General features: G+C 37.3%; 2 protein-coding genes across 2 annotated transcripts in view; one reads left to right on the top strand and one right to left on the bottom strand.

Annotated features, from left to right (window-relative positions):
* The window catches only part of LOC134848877 (uncharacterized), a 572,430-nt gene extending 559,935 nt beyond the window's left edge, over positions 1 to 12,495 (bottom strand). The window contains exon 1 of the mRNA XM_063866392.1: positions 12,484 to 12,495. The gene's annotated coding sequence lies outside the window, so the exon portion shown is untranslated. The remainder of the gene's footprint in view (positions 1 to 12,483) is intronic.
* LOC134848876 (uncharacterized) overlaps positions 5,040 to 25,997 on the top strand; it is a gene marked incomplete in the record, with an annotated part of 85,257 nt that continues 64,299 nt past the window's right edge. The window contains 6 exon segments of the mRNA XM_063866390.1: positions 5,040 to 5,222; positions 6,696 to 6,890; positions 9,308 to 9,374; positions 19,353 to 19,492; positions 20,731 to 20,815; positions 23,944 to 24,116. Coding sequence (XP_063722460.1) covers positions 6,725 to 6,890; positions 9,308 to 9,374; positions 19,353 to 19,492; positions 20,731 to 20,815; positions 23,944 to 24,116 — 631 coding nt within the window.

Here is a 25,997-nt window from a genome sequence, read left to right as displayed (position 1 = left end):
AAAATACGGGTCAGTTGAATTAGCGCCAGAGTAAAGGGAGTTAAATAAACAAGTCCACAAGAATAAATATCAAATGCCCAATATCGAAGAGCTCATGGATACCGTAGGACAAACGATAAGTGAACGGAAACAAGGGGATGTATACTTTTCTACGATGGACCTTACATACGCTTACGGTCAGCTACCACTTGGTCCAAAGACTAGCGTTCAATGTAATTTTTCGTTAGTAGGGGGAAAATCAACGGGCACATACCGTTTTCGAACGGGGTTCTACGGCCTCAAAACCATGCCGCCGGAATTCCAGAGAGTAATGGATACAATCCTATCGGAATTTCCACAGGCGTACGCAGTCATAGATGACATCCTGGTTGTCATCAAAGGCACCAAAATTGAGCATATCTTGGCGGTCGAGAAGATTTTACGGAAATTAGATCGGAAAAACATGTCGCTGAAACTTACTAACTGCTAATTCGCGCAAAAAGAATGCGAATGGTTGGGGCATAAAATAACTTGCACCGGATTTACACAGCTAATCCGAAAAACAGAACCAATCGAGTCCCTAAAGGCCCCTAAATCATTTCCGCAATTAAAATAGTTCATGGGCATCTTTCATAGCCTACAAAAATACCTCCCAGCTTTCGCGGAACCGTCGGCCACGCTACGCCCCCTATTAAGCAGAAAAAATGAGCATATCTGGACTAATGAGTGTCAAATATCATTCGAGAATCTAAAGAAGCAGGTAGCGAACATAGTGGAACTCCGGCATTTCGATATACACCATGACACAAGAATCGTCTGTGACGCAAGCCATAACGGGCTCGGTGCGGTCCTTGAACAACTTGATTCCGACGGATGGAGGCCGATATCTTTCGGATCCCGGTACTTAAACGAGGCGGATAAAAATTATTCAATAAACGAGCTGGATATGCTGGATATGCCAGTTGTGTGGGGGCGGAATATTTCCGAAATAATAGGCTGCGGAGATAATTTTTATTCGTCACGGACCACAAAGCCCTGGTATCGCTGCTAAATGGTAATAACAAAAACAACAAGACGATGTTTGGTAGATTAACCCGGTGGCTAGATCGCCTCATACCATTTGATTTTCAAGTGGAACACAAACCCGGGGCTAAAATCGGTTTCGCGGATTGCCTATCGAGGCACCCGAGTTCGGACGCTGAACCGGTCAGCACATATGATAATATGTTCACGGTTGCGAAAGTTAGTCAAATTAGATCCACCCTCGGATTTAAAAAGAAAGATTTCTCCAAAGGTAAATTCGAGTCTCCAAAGGCCAATAATAATCATAGTAAATGCGTTTGTAAAATATCGAATAGAAAACAGCCAGTAGAGGGCGAAAACATATGCGCGCGGAAATTGGACCAATCACAGAGCGACAAATTGCTTGCATGTCCGGCTGGTCACTTATGTACATTGAGAATTTAATTGGGACAATTATTGAAACAGATTTCGGTTACTCAAATGCGCGTATAAACTTCAAAAGCTCAAAATCGAACCTAAACATGGAACGCAACATCAAGAAATTACTGGAACGACACCCAAGCATTAGCAGTAGCGACGAGATAGGGGAGATAAATCAAGATATACAGGCATCCACAACAGAAGTCCGGTGCACTAAAATTAACACCATTATTTCAATTCCTTCGATTTACCCTGGTCAAAGTTATCCGCCGGTTAACCCTGAAAATCGTATTATGTCCCTAGAAATTGTAAAGTAGTTAACAAACAGAACGCTCTTCCAGAATTTTTTAACCTTCGATTTACCGAAACTCTGTACAACTCAGAACCTCAACTACAAGCAATCATCGAAATGATCAAGTACAAGGACCCGGATTTACATACAACAATCGCAGCAATGAGTAAAAGATTATGCACAGTACACTCAGGATTTTCATGTGAAGAACGGATGCCTATGGATGGATGAGAGACTCGTAATTCCAAACACTTTGCAAGCGGCGGTAAACAACAGACTGCACTATTACCATCATGGGAAATCGAATATGTACGAGGCCGCAAAAAACATTTGGTACCCCTACATGTTCCGCATGTTCCGAAATTGCCAAGAATGCACATTAGCCGGTAAAATTTTTAAAAGCATGTGCCCAAAAGGGGATGTAGGGAAAATTTCTGAACCCAAAGAACCGTATGAATCCGTGCAGTTAGACTTTTGGGGGCCAATTAGCTACTTGGGGAATTCTAAAAAGTATGTTCTGGTGGCAGTGGATCGTTTTTCTTGATAGCCATCGGCCATGGTGTGTAATTCAAATCGGTCGGAAAAAATCGTAAAAGTCTTAAAATCAAATATAATCGCACACGGAGTACCGCGACAAATCCGAGTTGAACAGGGAACGATTTTTATGTCCAAGGAGGTCAGAACATTCTGTCACAAGGAAGTAATTGAAATACTTACATCCCAAGTTAACGATCATCGAGCAACAGGGTGCGTCGAACGGACCAACGGCAGTCTCAAGAAATCAGTTCTGACGTATGCGCGAGAGAAAAAACCGGAACCCTTGGAGCTTTGAGTTTCGCTAAAAACACCACCCTGAATCTAACACCGTTTGAAGCGCACCATGGTCGGGAAGCTAACACAGTCCTCAGAAACTTAACCAAAAAGCCGTCATTAAGAAATCTTAATTGGGAAAACGTAATACGCTCAAAATCTGCCTGATTAGATGAACGAGACCCGGACGCTCAAGCGATGCCAGAACCAATGGACACCAACTGGGCAGTCCGCTCGGATACTGAGTACGACGTTAAGAACAGGCGCCACCCAATGAGATTAGCCGACGACCGGATCGCTAACCAGGATAACGAACCAGGGATTGTTCGGACCACTATCAGCGGTAATAATGCAGCGTACGGGATAGCCCAACCTAATTAGGTATAAACCATTGAAATCCAGTATCATAAGTCAGAGTGAGCATACTACTAAAATGAGTAACGGTGCTGTGCTCAGAAAATCGGCAGTAGCACTAAAACGGACCAACCCTCCGAAGAAATTGTCGCCTGGTCAGATTGCCGCACCGCCTACATCGTTGGACCTGATACGGAAACTACTCGCAAACCGACCATCTAGCTCAAAAAACACCACAGCTACCTAACAAAGCACCGCAGGCAAACAAGAAAAAAGCCAAATCAGGGATAACGTGGAGGACTCGGAATCGGACGAAGACGACTATTTACCACTGGCGACGAAAATACAAGCGACCGAATCGAAGGGGGAAAACCCGGGGACGAACATTAAAGGGGAAAGACAAGGAACATCTAGTGGGGACAACAAACGGAGCCCATAACATTTCGACCAAGCAATTACGAGACGGCAACGGAGTACACTCTTCCACGAGAGGCGGAGATTGAAACAAACCGGAGGAAGCACGACACGACGGAAGAGAATCGAAAGGAGACGGAGCGCGACGAGACTGTAACGCAGGACAAATCGGAGATTCCACAAGCCGGAAGCAAAAAGCGGGGAAGGAAGCAACGGCTTGTTTCGTATTCGAGTCAAGTTTCAGCAAGTTCGTTAGACCAGACCAGCTCAAGACGTTCGTGAAGGAAACGTACGGCAGTCAACAAAATGGGGGCAGTCATGATTGACAATATCCAAAAAGCGGAAAAACCAGGGACGAAATAGAAAGGAGGAAAAGCATGAAAACAAAAACGTTCTAAGTCCAGGGAGAGGGCATTCCGTAAAGCGGCAAAAACTCAATTGTTTAGTTTAACCTTGCCTGTACCAGTTAACCAAAACTCTAGCTAAAACTCGTTGTTAACTTTCATTCATTTACATAACCACATTTCATTGAGTATTTAAATTAAGTCTTCATTTCTCACAATAAGGGGAATGTCATAGTATCTAAATTAGTTCACAATTGGAGTTCAGTTTCATCATAGTTGTTGCTATCTACTTTATCTATCTGTCTGGCGCTAACTGGCATTTAGCCTTCAGAGTTGTCCGTCACCTTTGGATGACCGCCATTTTATTGTCTCCGACTAACTTTCTACTTTACGGTTACTAAACTTAACGGATTAATTACCTATCGAAATTGTCTTTTCACATATATATTTCAACTTTATTCGGTCTGGAGTGACAGTTAGTATAGTAAATGGTGTTAACGAACAATTAAGACTTTGATAAATCAAGGGATTGGGTTTCTGCTTTCTGCTTCATCGGTAATAATTTCAATCTGGAGGGTGTTTTTTTTGGGTGGGGGGGGGGGGGGTTGTGTTGAGATGAGATGAGTGACAAGGGAGGATGGTTGGTTGGTGGTTTGAATCAGCTAACCAATCTCTTCTCTTTTGGTTGTAGTTGTTTGTTGGGGGGGGGGGGGGGATGAGTATGCTGGAGACAAGAGGTTGCTGGTTAAAATTCATCTGCAGGTGAAATTGAGCGCAGGTAAGTTTCACCTGCAAGTGAAAGGTGGGCGCAGCTAAGATTTAAATTCAGGTGAGAGGTGGGTTCAGATAAGCATTCACAGAATGATGCATGTAGCTGATATCTTTTCATTTCAGATTTGATTGTATCTTTCAAAAAAGCTAAATTTAGCTAACTTTTTTGGAATACTTTTCTCGTATTTTCTCATGTTTTGACTCTCTTTTTTATTTTTAAGTTTATTGCTCAGCCACATGAAGAAGTTTTTTTTTTCTTCACCCAACAGTCATCTGAGGGGTGCCTTTACTTCTCTCGTGAATAAAGGCAACTGATGAATTAAAAGAAACGGAATCGAGCTATTTTTTTTGCTTATGTCTTTATACTTATAGCTAACGCTCTTCAAAGTGGATCTCTCAAACTAGTACAGAAAACGATTTTTTTTATAATAAAGTAGTGGAATCCCTGAGAAAAATCGAAGCCCTCCAATTCTTCCCTTGATTGCATTCATTTATTTATTTGTTTATTTCGAACTATTTTGCGGTAAATTAGCTAGAAATAGCCTGATAGCTTACCAATACATCAAACAACAATATAATAACAAGCTATTATGACAAAGCAAATGGCTTATAGCAACTACTACCACCAAACTTAGTCAATATAAATAATTTGCTACTCATCGTACATTAAATCATTGTTTATTTGTCTGACTAAATCTTTTCCATTAAGCAAATAATGTTTTGCACCCGCTAGTTTTGTTAAATAGTAACCGAAATTAACCTCTCAGACGATCATCTCAGCAGAGCTAAGCCAGAAAGGGGTATCCGTTCCTAATGTAAGTGCATCAAATTTCAATCCAGTGAATCCAGTGACAGAACCCAATTTTTTTGCTATAAAATTCCGTTGATAATAACAGATGATAACGAATTTTTATGGTCTGACTTCATATTTTTATTTTGTAAATTTCTAAAACAATCGTATCGTTTATGAAAGATATAATTATAACTGTTTATAATGGCAACATTTTGAATACGAAAACCAATTCAAATCAATTATTATCCATGGAACTTCAGTGTGGGTAACATTCCTAAAAGGTCGAACAATACTACTTATACCAGGAGAGACCTGACTGCTTTGACTGCTTTTAAAGACTTTTTTAGAGAATCCATAAAAAAAACAGTTTTTTAGAGAATCCATAAAGTTTCAAAGAAATCGAAAATAGTTTTTGTAAGAATTTTCATTTTTGTTGTTAAGTCTTCTTTCACCCCCACACGCTATGCCAAGTGTAGGGTGATACATTTTTCATTTGGGCGTTTGGAACAATTATTTTGCCGCAATTCAACTGGTATGGTTGCAAAACTGGTTACTAGTAGGGGGGGGGGGGGGGGGCGCAAATCTCGTGAGAGAAGGACGGATCAATTTTTCAGCTCAATCCTTTTACTTTTTTGAGAAGAGAACTTTTGGATCCCCCATTAATTGTCCTAAATTAGCTAAATTGCCAATTTTCAAAAGCCAATGCTTTCACAAAAAATAGCGGTAGGTAAAATATCTTTTGATTTTGAGAAAGATGAAGTTGGTTGGAATCAGGGGCAAATATAGAGGGGAGGGGGGTCACAAAGGGTACCCCCTTTATGCTATTTTGAGATATCCAAAAAAATGCCTGAAAACGCCGAAAAACGTGGCCAAAATAAGGTCTTTTTAATGCTTTGAAAAAGCTCGGAAATCAATTTGGTCCGACCTAAAAAATGTGGCCAAAACAAGAAAATTTGGCCAAAACAAGCTCTTTATAATGCTTTGAGAGAGCTCGGAAATCAATTTGGTCCGACCTAAAAAATTTGGCCAAAACAAGAAAATGTGGCCAAAACAAGCTCTTTTTAATGCTTTGAGAGAGCTCGGAAATGAATTTGGTCCGACCTAAAAAAAGGTCGACAAAATTTTTGAAAATTTTTTGAATATACAACCCTCACCTCTTGAGAAAATCCTAGATCCGCCCCTGGTTGGAATAAAAACAAACAGACCACGCCTGAATTATCTGTCAATTTTTTCGAATTTTGATTAAAAAAGGCATTTTGATTTTGATATATTTTTTGCAGAAATTGTCTCAAATTCTGGCCTGATTAATAAGAAAAGTAAGCTGAAAAAAATCAGAAAAAATAATAAGTTTACAGTGTTTTAGAAGAGCTCGCAAACTTTTTTGTTTTTTTTTCTACAAAATTTTACACTCCTAGATCCCGTTGCTCCCAAAAATCAATTTATTGAAATTTTGCATGTGGTATATTTCATTGGAGCTCATTTCCTATATGACTAGTTAAAGCATTGGATCCACAGAGGTCAGTGATGGACTTTGTGGACCTTTTTACTCCAGAGACAGATAGAGACTCGAATGAAGTGAGTGCATCAATTGAGGAGGGTGACACATCTCTCCCCTATGGAGTGTGCTTCGCGAACCCTGATGATGTTATTTGCAACCACTGGAACTACACCTGGTTCCAATATAACAACGGTAAACAAACAGCGTGATTTTGCTGATTAAGAAAAAAGGCTTTGAGCAAATAATGTAGGAAATCCCCGAATGTTCCGATTGCTCTTAAATTTCTCTCAATTTTCTTTTACAAAAAGGTTTTGCTCCGCCCCAGTTAGAATAAGTTAAGATATTCCAACCCTGCATTTAATTCGCATTGAATTTGCTAGGCGCTGCATGTAAAATACTCGATTCTGAATGGCTGAAATTTCCTAACTTGGAACCAAGTTAACACCCACCCTTTCACCTAAACTGCTTGGGGGCGATATCAGTTTGGTCCAAAATGTCATCGAGCAATTTTTTAAAATTGGAACGATGCTTCAAACGGTGGTATATACAAGTGCTATAATAGTTAAGTAACAATTAAGTAACAGTTAATTCAAACATATGATGTTATTTTTGGGCTGGCTGGCTTATACACTTCGCGCGTTTTCGGTTGGTTTATCATACTCCGGCTGGTTTTTTTGCTATCGCTTCTCACAAGTAATTTGATTATCAATTCTAATTTTTCATCAAATTGCTATTACCTGCTATTGCTTGCGGGGATTGGGGCGGGGATTGATGGGAGTCTCTTCTTCCTTTTTCTTACCTCACACGAGTATCAATGTTATGACGTGCATGTTTTTACAGGGTTAAGTGTGAATACCAAACATGTCTTTCCCTAATTAGTCCGCATTTAAATTTTCATACAAATCAACACATACAAACAAAAAAATTACTCGCAAGTGGGATGGGGGGCAAAAAAAAGCCGGAAGCTGAAAACGTCAGAAAATTGGAACCAAATCAACATCTCTACCCCTAAACAGCTTTTGGGGGAGCATTTTAACATGGTCCGAACTACCATTGATCATTTTTTGAAAATTGGAACGATCTTTCAAACGAGGGGCTTACCCGGGTTGACCTCCATACACCGAAAACGCTTATCATACAATTCCAAACATCAAGTATATGGAAAAAATTCGTGTCATACAATTTTCATACAATTTTGAAAAATGGTAGAAAAAAGGTTTAAACTAATTTCTGCGGCTGTTTGATTCTAATAAAACAGTCGGGTGATGAAAAAATCGAGGTTTTGGTTTTTTGAAAAAAAAAACACATCATACAATTCACATATATGAAAATTGTAAGATAAGCATTTTTTTCTTTTTTGATAAAGTTTTTAGAAATCTTTTGAAAAGGTTTTTTAAGAAGTTGTATATGAGTCAAAAGCGTTTTTTGCTCAATGTCAGTTTTTTTTTTCATCGAAAACAGATTTCAGTTTGGAATGAAAAAAATGCTTATCATACAATTTCCATATATGAAAATTGTACGATAAGAATTTTTGTATTAAAAAAAACAGAAATCAGGAATGCTCTGAAAACAATTTTCAGAAAGGTTCAAATGAGATAATAGCGTTTCTGGTTCAATAGAAGCGCTTTGGACGTCAAAAAAAATGCTCATTTTACAATTTTCATTTAAAAAACTTGTATGATAATCATTTTTTTCATAAGAGCAAATTTTTTTGAAGCTTCCGAAAAAATGTTCATCATAGAGATTTCAAGCAATTTTCTGTACGTATGGAATTGTATGACAAGAAGTTTCTCAAATATGGAAATTGTATGATAAGAAGTTTTGGTCAACCCGGGTATCTAAGATTTTCTCAAGGGCGGGGCATTCGAAAAAATTTTAGGTCGACTAACTTGCCAAATTGATTTTCTGAGCTCTCACAAATCACTATAAATACCCCCCCCCCCATCCCATTATGGCAAAATTTTTATCGCCGCGGGCAAATTTTTGAAAAAAAATCAGGTAAAAATTTTAATAAAATGATTTTAAATCAATTGCGTTTTTTCTGCGTGCGCTCCGAGTATATTCTTGTATTGTTAGTATATATTGGCGCTGAAGGCGCCTTTTGAAACATTTTAGAGTCAGTCAGCCAAAAATGGATGTTTAAAAATAGTACAAAGTGGAGACCTTTTGTGGTCGGCAGGGGTCGAATCGAGTATTTTACATGCAGCGCTTAGCAAATTTAAAATAAATTAAACGCTGGGATTGAGGATTTTAACTTGTTGTTTAAAGTTCGACTTTTCAACAAACATACTTTGTGGATTTTTAAAAGTTGTTCCATTTGAAGATAATGATACACTACGCTCAGAATTAAAAGGGCTGTCCACACCTGCTACATTTTTTCAAAAAGTTAATAGGATGTTGGAGTTGCCACTTAAGATAATAAATGTGCGCACGATTACTATTATTTGGGCGAATTTGAGCTAGTTTGGGCTAGTGATTTGATTCAACCCCTTTATTTTGAGACATTTTCTTTTAAGTGACATAATAATCAAAATTTATTATTTAGACTTGTCACAATGCTGTTCATTGATAAGTTTTGAACCAATAGAAGCGTCACTTTCGTGTTTTAGTTTCGTATAGTGCTGCGTCGGTGGGCAATTTTCTGCATGACACTCAAACATTACTCAAAGTTCTTGGGTAAGTTATGTTTGTAAACTGAACAACTTAAAATTTTTGCCACCCTCAATTTTTTCCCCATCAATTTAAACGGATTTTTAACGGATGGGAGGGAGGGGGCGTGGGGCTAATGCAAACGACATCTGGGGAGCTTAGTTCTCCACCACCCTTCGATACTAGTTTATGACATCAACTTTTGGTATCTCAGCCCAAATTTCAAAAACTTGGTTTTTGGTCAGCGGCGTGTGGTAAATTATTGTTTTCATGTATGAAATCATCCAGTCGGTCGGACCGGCCTTGAAAACTATCGGCGGTGTAAAAAGTATTATTGTTTGATCATTTAACCTCTATACTGATCGTTGACTTTTACGTTGTTAATTTATATACACCTGCCAAAAGCGCAACGGCTTTTGGTAGACTTGGAATTTGCGCACTATCCTTGATGAGATGCAACAAATCAACCGAAACTAATTCAATCTCTTTAACATCTCTTACTTTAGATAGCATCACCGTCTTTTATTTAGTCTTAAATAAAAGCCTACATTTTATCGTAGGAATCTTAACCAACCATAGTCTTAATCTAGTCTTAGTTTAAGTTGCCACTCTTAATCATCTACGAGTGTTATCCTAATTTTTTAGTATGGCGCAGTCTAACGAATTGAACCTACGAGGACTAGAGTTTTTTTGGAACAACTCATCAAACGAAAATCAACACGACTGGGAAAGGTGGTCGGAAAACTTTCAATTGACAATTATTGCGAAAGATTCCGTAGACATCGAAGATGTAATTAACCCACCGATAAGAAACGAACTAACTTACCCTACGGCAGAACCACCGGACCCGTCCGATGATCAAGCCCGTCGGGCCGAAAAAGAAGAACACCACAGAATAGCAGTACAAAATTATAACGAATAAGTGAGAAGGAGAAGGGCGGAAGATAACGCAAAATTTAACGGACTCCAAATCGGAGATATTGACAAGAAGCTAAAATCACAGTTATACCTAGCACTCGGAAAAGAAGGACAGAAATGCTTCTCTCATAAAAACCCTGGTAAAAGAATTCTGGATATCAATTTCGCAGAATTTTGGGAACTACTAAAAACTACCTTCACGATCACTACAAACTTAACATACGAAAGATTTAAATTTCTTGGCCGAAGACAGAAAGAACATGAGTCCTTAGAAAAATTCCACAAAATACTTTCTGAACTAGCAAAAAATTGTAAACTGGGGGAACTCGAGTCAGAATTAGTAAGAGATATTTTCATCACAAACATGAGAAATGTCGAGATCCAAAAGAAACTATGCATAGAATACTTGACCCCAGAAAACGTACTATGTTACGTATTAGTTCACGAAAAAGGTACCAAAATCCATCAACAGTACTTAAAATTCCCAACTTATAACGCAGTACCAAGACCACAATACGTAAAGAATGAACCAACCCTAAACATCGTTGAAAATAACAAATGCCGCAACTGTGGTCAGCAATTCAAAAAAGGACATTTAACCACATGCCCTGCCAGAGATAGAAACTGCAATACGTGCGGACGCAAAGGAAAATTTGCTAAACATTGCAGGAGTTCAGCAAGAACACAAACGAACATCGTCGAACAGAATCGAGTACCTCAAGAAAACGAAAAAACCCGGGCCAACCCGCAGGAAAATCCCGAATTTGAGGTCAACTTAGACGATTTCTTAGTTCTAGCTGTAGACACAGATAGCCAAATAAATGCTGTAGAAGACAAAATAGAGCGCGGAGTGAGAACAGTATTCAACCACGAAGGACTAGAACTGAAAAAGACACTAAAGGTATCTCTGGGAAATTTCAACCCTTACTATACTGAAATTCAAATCGACTCAGCAAGTCCAGTTTCTTTCATGAAAAAAGATCTACTACACGAATTGAAGATACGAGATAGATTTTTAATACTAGAATCTGTGGACGAAATAACAAAGAAAGCATACCAGGGCTTCGGGAGTACAATCAACATTATTGGAAGAGTTCGAGTGAGAATCCGATCGAAGGGATGGGAGGCTAATGACCAAAAACTTTTCATCACCGAAGGGGCTGAAAGAAATCTACTGGGAAACGACATCTTACCGAATCTGGGAATCGTAGTATTTCAGAAACAACCCCCACCCAATGGGCCAAAGTCATGGAAAGACCAGAAAGCATCACCCATTGGGACAAACGTCAACCAAATAAAATTCGCATCGGATAACAAACAGGATCAAAGCCAAGAGACACCATCTCAAAGTGAGTTTAAAATATACATATCAAAACACTTTTCAGACCTCATAAAAAGAACGGGTAGATCAAAGAACTACGTAGTTAATACTTATTTTAACGAACCGTTAAAACCGATACAGGTGAAAGGGAAACGTATCCCGATCCATCTTCTCCCTAAAGTCAAAGTATGTATTGACCAATTACTAAGAGACGGACACATCGAAAAATTATCTAGATGCTCTGAAGATTGTTTTATCTCCCCCATCGTAATTACAGCAAAAAGGGACGGGTCAATCAAACTAGCATTGAACTCAAAACTATTAAATAAACAGATATTTCGTAATAGATATCAAATGCCGAACCTATTCGAACTAATTGACAACGTAGCAGTTACGATTAGCGGCCACGATGAAAGAAACATCTGGTTTTCATCGGTTGATCTAAAATACGCCTACAGTCAAATACCGCTTTCTAAAAAGGCAAGTAATCAGTGTAATTTTAACATCGTGGGGGAGAAGTAACGGGTTCCTACCGTTTTAAAACCGGATTTTACGGACTAGGCGATATGCCTAGTGAATTTCATTGCATAATGGACCGTTTGACGGAAAAATTACCAAATACCCATTGTTACTTTGATGACATCCTAATCGCCACCGTGGGTAGCGAGGAGGAACATAAAAAGCTAGTCATTAACGTGTTAAAAACACTAGATGACGAGGGACTAGCCATAAAATGAGAAAAATGCACATTCTTAACTCACAACACATAGAATGGTTGGGATTTAAAATCGACGCAAAAGGGACGACACCACTAATACATAAATCTGACGCAATCAGAAACCTGAAGGAACCAAACTGTATCAAAGATATCAGATCATTAATGGGATCGATTAATCAATTTAATAAGTTCATACCAAACTTAGCGTCCCTATCAACACCGTTTAGAGAACTTATGCAAAAAAATAAACCATTTAAGTGGACCGTTTAGAGAACTTATGCAAAAAAATAAACCATTTAAGTGGTCTACAGTACACACGGAAGCGTTTGAAAAAATCAAAAAAGAAATTTGTAATACGGTGACGAACCATCATTTCGATGTAAAACTGGACACTCGAGTGAAATGCGATGCCTCACATTTAGGATTGGGCGCGTCCATCGCACAGGACCATCGGGGGAATTGGAAGACCGTAGCGTTCGCTAGCAGATTTTTGAATATTGCCGAATTAAAATACAGCACTAATGAACTCGAACTACTGGGATTAGTGTGGGCACTAGACCATTTCAAAAATTACCTACTGGGCAAACAATTCTCAATTTTAACAGACCACAAAGCTTTAATAGGAGCACTGAAAGACGATAAATATACTAAAACGGCCCAATCACGTCTCACCCGTTGGGCGGACAAACTACTACCGTTCGACTTTACCGTCGAACATTTACCCGGTAAAGATATGGGATTTGTTGATTATATATCCCGACACCCATCGGGTGAACCCGTACCAGTTTCTCTGGATGACGAAAAATTTGTTATCGCTTCAGTAAATCAGATTAGTACGCTCCTAGGTTTTGATCACCTAATGCCGAGAAATTCGTGGTCGCAAATAAGAAATAAATTCTCTCAACATTTCTTAGCATATGACGTCACTTCCTGCAACACGATTGGCCAGTCAACAGATCATATGACCAGTCAAGAAATAGAACGTGAGAAACGAATTGCTAATGCCGCTGAAACGTTCCAAGCGATAGCTAACTATTCCAACATTTCAGTGTGCCAAAATTCTCACTCGCGTACAGAACAGTGTGACTCATCTTGCAAATTAAACGACTTTTTTACGAATTTTAACATCCTGAAAGAAATGGCAGAACAAAATGAATTTAACCAACAGAAAGAACTTATTGCTAATGAAAACATGGACTCTTTAACACCAAGCACCAGTAACCCGTCGGATAATCCCATGAAAAGATCACCTAGTAAAAAGAAAACAGTCAGTATATTCCCTTTTTCTTGGCCAGAAATATTCGATTCAAAATTTATGTCCCTCTTATCAAAACAAGATCTAGTTCTGAAAAAGATAATTAAAGCAATTGAGGAAGACCGCAAACAAGATATTCTACAACTGGGAAACTACTATAAATCGTACTTAAATAATTTACATGTCAGCGGAGGATGTCTTTATCTGGACAATCGGTTAGTTATCCCAGCATGCCTAAGATCGACAATGCTGCTCAACCGACTACATGAAACTCACCCTGTTCAGTTCGCAATGAAAAGTCTGGCAACTCAATACATCTGGTGGCCGAAAATTTACCGCGAAATTCAAGTCCACGGCGAAAACTGTATTGAGTGCGTGAAAGCAGGTAAAAACTTGAAACCTCTTATAAAACACAATACCCTAGGGAAACTCCCAACGGTCGAAGAGCCAAACCAAGAAATGGAATTAGACTTCGCCGGTCCGTTACCTTTAGTATGGGGAACAAAAAAATACATATTAGTGTGCGTGGACAGATTTTCAAAATTCCCATCAGCTCAAATAACATCCAGCACATCGGCAAAATCTATCATAAACTTCCTTAGTAAATACATTGCTTTACACGGGATACCTAGAACCATTAGAACAGATCAAGGATCTGGTTTTATCTCCAAGGAAGTCAGAGAATTCTGCCACAATCACAATATAAAAGTGATATTTAGCCCAGTGGGTGATCATAGAGCTACCGGACTAGTGGAACGTCTAATCAGAGCCATTAAGGAAAGACTCTTGGTTATGGCACAAGAACGTCCAAAACCTTCGCTAGAATCTGCACTTTTGAAAATAATAAAATGTTTAAGAACGGTAACTCAACAGTCGCTTAACTGCTCTCCCTTCGAAGCACATTTTGGTAGATCCCCAAACACCATCTGGCATAATTTGGTCAAATCACCCTCTTCGAATAACCTTGATTGGAATAAAACTTTGTTATGCATAGATAAGGGCAAAAAACTAATGAGCCGAGAGCGAAGATACGACTGAGACGCCCCCGATGATATAGAAGATGGAGATGTTGACGAAAACTCATCGTCCTCGGAGGATATCTCAAATGCAGTGAGATACGTACCAACCAGTGCTGGATCCCCAGTAAAAGTGCTTTCTCGGGCAGAAAAGAGAGATGCCTTGGGTATAAAGGACTCAATACTGAATAATCCGCCGGGTAAGACCATTATTTAACGAAAAGTCCAAGATAGAACGAAAAGTGAACCATTCTATAGAGTACTCAAGGATGAAATTGTAAGGGAGTCAGACCACACAGTTACCTTAAAAAATGGTAAAATAATACGTAAATCTGATTTAGCCATTAAAAGACAATGCACCCATTAGAAACCCAGCCCGAGAAAACGAGATCAACTAGTTAGATTCTATGCAACTAAAGGACTGAGGAAAACTACAAAACCGCCGAGAAATGTCGGATTTAAAAGCTCAAGAACGACGCAAAAGAAAAAAAACCTCCAGTGGAAATTCGAAGAGCTTGATATTGCGAGGCGAAACGCGGCCATGAACGGCTCTAGAGAAACTCTTCTCAGAGAGGAAGAAGAACAGAGGAAGAGATTGAGAATCCCAATAGGCCTTGAAAGTGACCAAGAATCAAGCCCGTCGGGTAAACCCGACCTTCGAAAAAGTTGCGTAAATGAACCTGGATTGATGATCGAACCACATGAAGAGATTTCAGACGATAATGTTAGCGACCTAATTTCGCTAAAAGACCTCAAGGATAAAACATTATTCGAAGCTACAAAATCGGATGAACACCTAATCTCCGACCGAACAGATCGTAAGCCAGAAATACCGGACCATGTTGAACAGAAGGTCGAGTCGGATAAGATTCCCCTGATCGACTTGGATTCTGGTGATAATGAAAGGGACCTACAAGTGACCCCACAGTTGGTTCTCTTGGACACTATGGAGGAGGCCAATCAACCGAATCAAGAAAAGCCGCTTCTTCCGGAGAACCCTGGACGGGAATTTACCGAGATTAGTGTAGAACCAATCGCCATGGCGGAGGTGGAATCTAAGCAACTACACTCTGACCTTGCCACTAAAAAACCGAAACTGTCCGGTACCGCGAAGAGGAAAGCGTCATCTCCAACGAAATCACCACCTTCGAAGAAATTGTCAGAAATCTTTACACGACAGAACACCAGACCTATGCGAACTAGACAGCCTCCCAAGATGCTAGGCGAAAGAGTGTTTACCAGTGTAGTCGATTTAACAAATGAAGATCAGGACGGCCCATTATTTAATTCACCTAGTCCTGCCCCAGCTTACACAACGATAGAAGCAACTACCGTAGAAATGGAAAGCCACCAAGTCGACTTAGTAGACCTGACAACCTTAACACCACCCTCATCTTCGCGTCCCACGATAATTCACTTGCGGGAAGAAAGCTCTGCCTACCCAAGTGATCCAAAGCCCTCGGTAGCAGATGACCAACATACTCCTCGTAAGAAGGTCAAATTTAGTCCTGAGGTCCGTACCACTCAATTTGACCCATCGGGCCTACCCTCCGAAACCTCATCTTCAACATCTGCTCCCATTGTACCTGACCCCGACTGGCTGAACACTTCCTCTATCATTTCGGCGATAGAACTTTTAGGACGGCCAATGACGCTGGAGGAGTTAAGGAGATGGACAAATAACAAAGCGGCAAATCGGGAAACGAATTAGAAGTAGGAGTTTCAGTCTAGATGCTATCATAAACTTTCATAAACTCTTAAAAACTCTTAGTACTCTAGTATCCTGTTTATTGTTGAATGTTACTTAACATTCCATCGCCTTTAGAGTCTTATAAACTTCCAGAGCTCGCCAAAAACTTAGATTACTTTGATAACACTTAAAGCTTTATTTGAGCCCCATAACCTCGCTTGAATGCCGTTAAAGTTCTCTTTCACCCATTGGGTGCTACCACTGGATAACCATTAGATCTATCCATCTTAATACTGCCTCTTATTTTGGCCTGCCTTCGGGGATATTTCCCTGCCCACCTTACTGCCTCATTCACCCCAGTGCTATTCCAGTTCCTTGCTCGTCCACAGTAACTGGCCTATATTTAATGTTACCTGACGAAATCATGCTATTTGATCTAAGGTGCTTTGTTTTTGTTCTTTTGTGTTATTACTTGAAGAATACGTCTTCCGGCCCATCGGGCCTGTTCGCACGGTCCTTCCCGAACCGTACACCCGTTCCTTCGACCTAGTAACCGTGTATTAAATTTTTGTTTGTATGAAATACGCTCTTTTGGCCCTCGGTGCTTTACCAAGATTATGTCTCTAGCAATTCAGATCCACTTTTGGGGGTCTTGGCCAACGAGCCCACTTGTTCATTCACCCGAGCGCTTAATTACTTTCTTTTTTCTTCTTGCGAGGCGAAAGTAATAGCTTTTAGATAAATTTTCGCGGGGAATATAAAAAGTACTATTGTTTGATCATTTAACCTCTATACTGATCGTTGACCTTTACGTTGTTAATTTATATACACCTGCCAAAAGCGCAACGGCTTTTGGTAGACTTGGAATTTGCGCACTATCCTTGATGAGATGCAACAAATCAACCGAAACTAATTCAATCTTTTTAACATCTCTTACTTTAGATAGCATCACCGTCTTTTATTTAGTCTTAAATAAAAGCCTACATTTTATCGTAGGAATCTTAACCAACCATAGTTTTAATCTAGTCTTAGTTTAAGTTGCCACTCTTAACCATCTACGAGTGTTATCCTAATTTTTTAACAGGCGGATAGCCCGCCCTCCCCCTCTCTCAAAAATCTTAGATCACCCTTTGCTACTGATAAAAAAAATTTTCCGGAGCGAGGAGCCAAAATAGAAAAAATGCAGTTTCTGGACTCACAATCCGCGGTTGAGAAACTATTTTAAGCCAAGCTTAAAATCAAAAATTGTTTGATTGTGGTCAAAAAGTCAAATATAAGCCGAGCATAGTCAAAAAATATCCACTTTGGTCATGAAAGTGCAATATAGTTTAAACCCAGTCAACCAAATGTCAACCCTTTCTGATTTGAAACTTTGATAACTAAAGTTTAAAAAAAATTTGAAAACTAAGGTTTTTAACAGAAAAAAGTAAGTTTTAATAAATTTTCACCAAAATTTATTATGATCAACATTTCCATTCTCTTTACTCTTAATGTATTTTTTTCAAGTTAAAGGTCGCCATGATAAAGCAAGATGTCAAGGAAAAAAATACAGGTCATGCCCCGTCGAACCATAATTCGAGCAGAGTCGAAAGGTAGTTCGAGCGCAGTTGAAACCTAGGGCGAGAAAACTCGAAATGTTAGCTCAGACAATTTGCATCAATCAAAATGTAAACATTAGTCATGTTTCTTGATCTTTTTAGAAAGGGATGATATAACGCCAAAACCGTTGAAAAAGGGTTAATTGAAAATTTGAAAAAAAAAACAACCGAGTTTTTTTCTCTGCTGCCTAAGTGAATTTTTCCGATTTCTGCTTTTTGATATGTAGATTGCTATTAGCTGAGGCAAGAACAGCACGAAATTTTTTGATTGTTTTTTCATTAAAAAATAGTCAGATATGCCCCATTATGATAGAATTTAAATTTTCTAGAAAGTCATAATAAAACTAAGTTTGTTCGAGAAAGTCGACACGTAAGGATTATTTGTCGAGATGGTCCTAAGATACTGAGATTTGGTCAAATAGTTGAATCATAAAAGGGTCTGAAACAGGCCAGGTTTCAGTTTCAACTAAAATATATCTTTTCAATCAGTTTTGCACTGAAAGTTCTGTGGTCGAGTTGACGAGACACCCACGAAATATAGTTTGACCAAAACGTTTAATTATCACACAATTTTCATATATGAAAAGAAGCTTATCATACAATTTCGTACAATATCATTCTTACAGAAAATAGCAATAAATATCTACGACAAGCATTTTCTCTTAACTAGAAAATGATAGCTATTTTCTGTAAGAAAAATGTATGTCAATCATTTTTATATAAAAAAAAATCAAGTTTTGTTTTCATTTTAAGTTTTTTAATATTATCAGAAAAAAAAATGAAAGTATCAAATTTCGATTCAAACTAAATTTCATAGTCACATTTCATTCATTTGTATAATAAAAGCAGTCAAAAATTCAGTCTTATGAACAAAAATGTCTAAATTTTGCATGCATTTTTTTGGAAATTGCTTATCTGAGTAACTAATTTTGCATGAAAAAATTGCTCTGAAATTTGTAATTGGTACTTCGGAAGTATTTTCTAGCCATCTAAGAAATACTTATCATTCAATTTTTATATAAGAAATTGTGATAAGCATTTTTTCGATACACTCATATATGGAATTGTAAGACAAGCTACTTGTTGCATGAAATTGTATGACAAGCCTTTTTGTTTTCGGAGGTCAGTGTGGGTAGTTCATAGTTAATTTCAGCAGTGTAAGTAAACCTGGAGCTGTATTTTTTGGGGGCTGTTCTCATGCGCAAAAACTCTCAAACACGCTCTTCTAACTGACTGAATTTCTTCCTTACTTTTTCGTATCTTAATTACGAGGCCAAACTGTATTTTGTGAGTTTGTAAGCTGATTCCGCAACAAGGACGCTCTCTTTGTTCTTCTTCTGCTCTTTTGTTTTCTTTAATTGTTACGACAAAAAAAAACTTTTCAAAGACTTGTCTCTGGATTCCAAAGACCTAGAAACACCAAATTGTGCGCCTATCCAGTGCACAGTTTGGCCTCGTAATGTGTTTAAATATTTCAAGTAATTTGCAGGTACACTTCAATGGTGTGTTGTGTGATCACGATAGTGACTTACTTCTTCATGCGCCCTTTGAGGTGTTACTCCAGACAAGTAGTGGTAGTGTATGCCGCAGTCTCTCTCTACTTCGACGTCATCGTCATATATGTTGTCGGTGAGGTTTCACCTTGAATCTTTCTCTGAATCAAGATAATATCTGTTTACCCTAAGCGGCTTATATTATATTATGTCTACCTTATTTCAAATGTTTCTTGCATGTAGCCCAGAAGCGTTTGGCCAGAATTGTTTTTGAACAAGAAATCAGAGTTGCTCAGACCATTGAAAGGTTTGATTGTATTTCTGGGTGTTGCAGTTTTCTTTTTTTTTTCATGCGAACTCACGTATCACAAACAACAATTGGAATGGGTCGAATGATATCAAATTGAGGCCCTTTCATTCGAGATTCGAACACATATTTAAAAATTTTCGGAACATTCTATGAGTGTCGAGAAAAATCGGTTTCAAACTTTTGCTTTTTAATCAATAGTTGAGCAAATATAGTCAGCTAAGAGTTCTTTGCTCGCTCGAATTTAGACAAGAGTTTCGAAATCTAGTTCTACAACGGAAAAAAATTAGGAAGCTCCACTTATGCTTCCTTTGCATTAAACAATTTTAAAAATGAAAAAGCTAAGATGCAAAACGTAAGTAAAATTGATTTTCTTCTTCTCTTTTTGTTTGTTTTTCAACTTTTTACCGCAACTGTTGTCCATTATATTTGATTTATTAATTTTCTACGCATTTGAATGTTTTTATCGCCTCAATCTTAAAAAAAAAACTAAACCAAAACTGAGAAAAAGAAAAAACTTGTTTGTTGTTTTTTTATGAATGCGGTCGGTATATTCCGTGATACTTGCACAGTAAACGGCTATTCTTGTTTACATTTGCTTTTTTGTTTTTAATCGCAAAATCAGGTAAAACAAATAAAAATCAGAATGGGTTGTGATATATCATAGTAAACCCCTTTTGGAACAAGATTAAAACAATTCAAAAAACGTTGGAAATACGAACGTTTTCGTTTGCAAAACTTTCGAACCTTTTGGGCCGGTGAAGAGCTAAAAAAAAGGCCCAAACCTCAATTTTTGACACTCTAATGGCCCCGTTGCAACTATTTTAAAACATTCATTTTGGTCGACAAATACTAAAAATTGTTAAGAGAGCCTTTGGCGCCAATATACACTAACTTTTTGCGCTCAGAAAGGTCTTTCGTTTTAACTTTTTTTTTCAAAATTAAACAATTATTTTTCGACATAATTTTAATGTAGTGTTTTATAGCAGCTCTGAAAATCAATTTTCAAATCAACGAAAAAAAACTTCAGCAGACATAGAAATATATGATTGTTTGTTTTTGTTCAGAGACAAATCTGGCGCCAGAATCTTCGTGCCAGATGTCTGATGGGCACTGTTTGTTTCTAGGAATGCTACTCAACTTTGGATACAGGTAATTAAATTGGGTTAATTCAAAGACTAGTCGACCAGCAATTGATATTAATTAGTTTATATAAATAATTTACATAAATATAAATAAATAAAAACAAAAGAGATTTCAATGCCTGAATTTCTGATAATTGCTTTTTTCAAATAAATTTTTTAGAAACACGGTTAAGTTTAATTTTTGACCCAGTCCGACGTAGATTTGTACCAACATTGTTGGTGCTATACGTAACTTCAAATTCTTAGTACTATTTAACTATGCCGAAAAAAAAACTTGTGGCTATATGTTGACTTCAAAACTCGCTTCCTAGCATTTTGGTCAGTTTCATTATTATTCCACCATTGTTTAAAAACGCTCAGGCATTTTATCAAAAACAAGATGATTGATTAGAATAGCAACTTACCGGACAGTTACCAATTTGATATATCTCAATACAACCAGAGGTCCGTTAGAACCAGTCAAAACCGTTTTTAAAAAACTTACTAACCGTTTAAAATTTATATATATTAGCTGTTAAGCAATAGATAACAATGTCGTGCGTGATTAAAACAGCCTAACTGACTACGATAATGTACTTGCTAATGTGAACACTATTTCTGTTTTCCCAGATCAACCAGAACTGTTCTTACGTTGTAAAAACTCTTCCGTTTCATTTAAGCCTACAATTGAAACCACAAGCCAAAAGTTGTCGCAAATTAACATTGCCTTCGTGGATTCTTGCAGCAAAACAGATATTCAAAAAACAAGAATAATTCTACGATAACTATTTGTTTTCTCTTTTTTTTATCAGATTTAGTTTTCAAAAAATGATTCCTCTCTTAATTGAGCAAAAAACGCCGTATATTTTGAAGATATGTCAAGCTAAAATCTTAAAGTTAACCACCGCTATGTAATTCTATCTACAAAAATAGTTTTCTATAGGCTGCGACTTTTGAAATGCCATAAAAATTCTTGACTTCCACCGTGGTGGGTTCGTGTATGAAAAAAATTTACAATTAATTAGAAAATGCTCTAACAGGACACAATAATTGCAAATACTGGGTTGGAAAACCCTAAATCATTATTTAGTTTGCACGAGACACAAAATGACCCTTTTATCCGGTTCTGTAAAACCGCGAAAATTTCATTGTAAAAAGATGATTAGCAACGGAGTGCAGATCAGTAAGAAACTAGTCTTAATCAAACTACTTAAAAACAGAGTCAGCACAAGAGGGCGCATGGAAGATCCAATTGCACAAATGATTTTTGGGAGGAGCACGAAAGAAACGCCAGCAAGATAAATGCAATCCAGAATCTATCCTGACAAATACCAAAAAAATCAGGACAGAGAGGCTCAAAAAAACCATTCAATTGATGTTATAGATTTCTAATGGAAAAAATTTAATGATCTTTTTGCAAGAGATTGAAACGAAAATGTTTTCAATGAAAGAATCGACGACTTCATCTCTTTTTGAGTATCTTCTTATCATTCAAGCTTTAATCACAAAACATTTCATCATATATTGACATTAACTGATACAACCGGAAATGTGTGTAGCAAACGACTGTTCAGTTAAAAAAGGGGTGCGTTGTTGTATTCCAAATTCCGCACTTGTTTGGGGCGTAACTTGAAATTTGTAACTTTCAAAATATCAGTCACAAAATAACAAATTTTGTCAAGATCGGAACTTTTTTCATATTTCTGCTGCTAACAAGTATGACACCACTTGGAGGACTTATTATGTATCCTGCTTCGAAAAGCAGACATCGCGACGACAAAACGCCTAGTACTTTTGCGGTCTTATGATAACGCTTTGAATTTTCAAATAAGTGAGGCAAGTGCAAAACTGCTTGGTTTCGCTGGTCTTTTAAAGTTTTTTTTTGTTATCAAACAGTCACTTAAAGCAAATGTCAATTTTATCAAGAGTTTGAAAAAAGGTATGAATCAAGTTTCAAGTTCAGATTTTCCTATGCTAAAAAGAAGAAAAAAAATATTTTCGATCTTAACCTTTTCGCCACTCGCACAATTGTGTCGGAAAATCTTCTTTTTTGTTTAAATCTAATTTTCCCATTAATACAAAACCCATTTAAAAATTTCAGCAATAAGAACTGAAAGAAATAAGAATCTTTTGATTTCTTTCAGCGTAAGCTAACAATAGTTAACATAAATTCATCGCCTCTATGTTGGTTTTTACGACAGCTGTTCAGCCATTTGTAACTCATAAATGTTCAATAAATTATCCGTTTTTGATTTTCTGCTGATTTAAATATCAGTTTAACTCTGGGAAAAGACAGATAAGGATGTTATAAAAACATCTATTAAGAGATCTATGCCTCAATTTAGTTACTAAGAGAAACAAAAGCTTCTATCAATGAGCATTAGTTCTTTTTATATAAAATTTTTATATAAAAGTCGAGGAAGTGGAAACGTATCAAAACGTGGTCGAGAAAATCCGAACATACCAATTTTTGGCTGAAGAATTCGGAACTTAAATTGAGCACCTCGACCAGCCGGGTTTGGATCGTCAGGATAGGTTTAGGCTAGTTCTCCATAAAACGAGAACATATTTAAAAACTGTAGAATTTACAAAAAATAAAACCCGGGTTGAGGTGCTCGACTTGTGTTTCGACTTTGAAAGCCAAGCACCTGCAGTTTTGCGACTGCAAATCCGCGGTGGAGAAGCAATTTTAAGTCAAGCGCAAACTCAAAACATACCCAATTTTGGACAAAAATATTTGAAACATAGACGAGAAAAATCGATTATTTTCAAAAACAAAAATGGTTATATTCCATCATAATAAATCTGAGATGGATCAAATAATCTTTGGAAAATTTTTTCATATCTATGCTGGGTCGAACAAACAAAGTTTTAAAAAATGTCGGTCGAGAAAGTCGAGAAAGTCAAAACATCGATTTTTGGTCGAGAAAGTCGAAACATAAATCGAGGACCTCGACCCATGAAGACGTATTTGAGTTGCGGTGCATTTATGGTTATGGTTTATTTCGAGTCTGATAGCGGGTTCAAATTGCGCATGAGGTGCAATTTTCTCGGTATCAGCACTTCTAAATTAACCTTTGTTTATAAAAAACAATTACTAATAAACTTCCAGTTGAATATTCTGGTTGGTTAAGTTGAGCAAACTTCCTGCTTCAGTAGTGTGTGTGGTTGGACTGTGGTGTTGTTCCTGCAGATCCACAGAATGGCCAGTGATGTGGACGCAGTGGAGCCTGGATGGACATACCAACTGACCACACACTTGATTGTATGGGGCACTGCAATTGCACAGGCCATAGTGCCATACATATTCGACATCATTGGCTACATAGGTTGTAATAACTATTATCTGTAACTGGTGCCTACTTGTAATAACCCGCTCTAACAAAAATGGTTTTGGATCGATTTAAATGGATTTTAAATCGATTTAAATCGATCTTTTTTTGAAAATTTTGGATCGATTTAAGTGTCTAAAACATCGCTTTAAATCGATATGGACGGATTTTCACCAATATCCATCCAAAACTCACTTAAATCCATTTTAAATCGATTTATATCGATCTTATTTGACAATTTTGGATCAATTTAAGTGTCTTAAAAATCAATTTAAACCGATTTGGATGGATTTTCAGACTCACTAAAATCTATTTTTTAGCTAACAAAAAACAAATTCTTTAGAAAAAATAGTTGAAATTTTTTTTTCTTGGTTTTTTAAATATAAACACTCGTGCCAGATGTTATAGAGTTCAATGAAATGATCCTCATAATGAGATTTTAAGCTCAAAAATAGGCAATGAAATCATAGAAAATTATTTAAATCAGATTATGCAAAACCCTGTGTAAAAAAAACAAGAAAAGGGTCAAAATAGATCAAAATTTGATCTCATTAATATGCAACATCGTTTCATCGATATTTTGGTCTTTTATTTTGGTCTTTTTTACAATACGCTATGGATGCAAAATGAAAAATGATAAGCAATGAATAAATGCCATAAAAATTCGAAACTGATGAATCTCGAATGGAAAAAAAATCGATTTAAATCGATTCAAATCCGTTTTAATCCCTTTAAAAATAAAGACAAATTAAGACTGAAAAAATGCATTTATATCGATTTAAAATCGGTTTATGTAAATTTTTTTGCTGGGGTTTAAGATCAATTTAAATCAATCTTCATCTTTTTTAGTTAATCTTCGTACTTTTTTCATACTAAAATTGATATAAATTCAATCAATGTACTTTTTTCATACTAAAATCAATCCTAATCCATTTTTGTCAGTGCGGGAATGTTTCCCTCAATTGTACCTACTAAAGCACTTCCACCCTTACAAAAGCCTAGTACAAAATCCTTAATTAAAACCGATAAGCTTTAGATTATTGGCCAGAAACAATCAATGGTTTTTGAGAGCTTCATTTTAAAATGTATGTTAAAATATTTTTCTTTCCTAAACCAGAGATTGAATTGTGTTTCAGTTATTTACAAGGACTAAGGCATCAAACAGTTATAACAGTATACCTGAACACACACACACACACATGCAGACACACACATGCACACACACACACACACACACACACACACACACACACACACACACACTTAACACAAAAACCCACAAGCGCCAGGATGCTTATAATATCAAATATTATTTGAACGACAGATTAAACACTGCGTTGAGACAACAGCTTTTAGGGTTGAGACAACACAGAATATTGTACTGCCAAGTATACTTGTTCTTGGCGTAGAGTTTTGAATCTCGCAGAATTTGACAATTCAATTCAAACCATTTTTAAACCTGAAAATTGTTGATATCTTGAGCTCAAAATCTAAAAGTACTATAACTATTTTTAAAATGTCGATCTTCAAACTCGAGTGAAATACCAAACGTTTGAACGTTTGGCGAATGTTCGAATGTTTTGGACGAACATTCGAATGCTATTTTAGAACGAATGTTGCACCACTAATAAGAGCCAAAAACGTTTGGTAACTTTCTTAAGCTGCAAGCTAAAAAAATTACGGGTTGAACTAATTGCTTGTTGCTCTAGAGGCCTTTTTTGCATGAATGTTGAGTACACGATCACAAACACATTTTGTTTTCATACAATCTAAAAAAAAGCAGTATCTTTGGTTACGTGCTGGTATGAATTCAGATTAAATCTCGAGAAAAACTGAGAAAACTTTGGATGCCGAGGTTTAGCAAAAATTGAAAAGTAT

Source organism: Symsagittifera roscoffensis, chromosome 6 (genome assembly GCF_963678635.1).
Source record: "Symsagittifera roscoffensis chromosome 6, txSymRosc1.1, whole genome shotgun sequence".
Taxonomy (NCBI): Eukaryota; Metazoa; Xenacoelomorpha; order Acoela; family Convolutidae; genus Symsagittifera; species Symsagittifera roscoffensis.
This window is presented reverse-complemented; position numbering and strand designations above follow the sequence as displayed.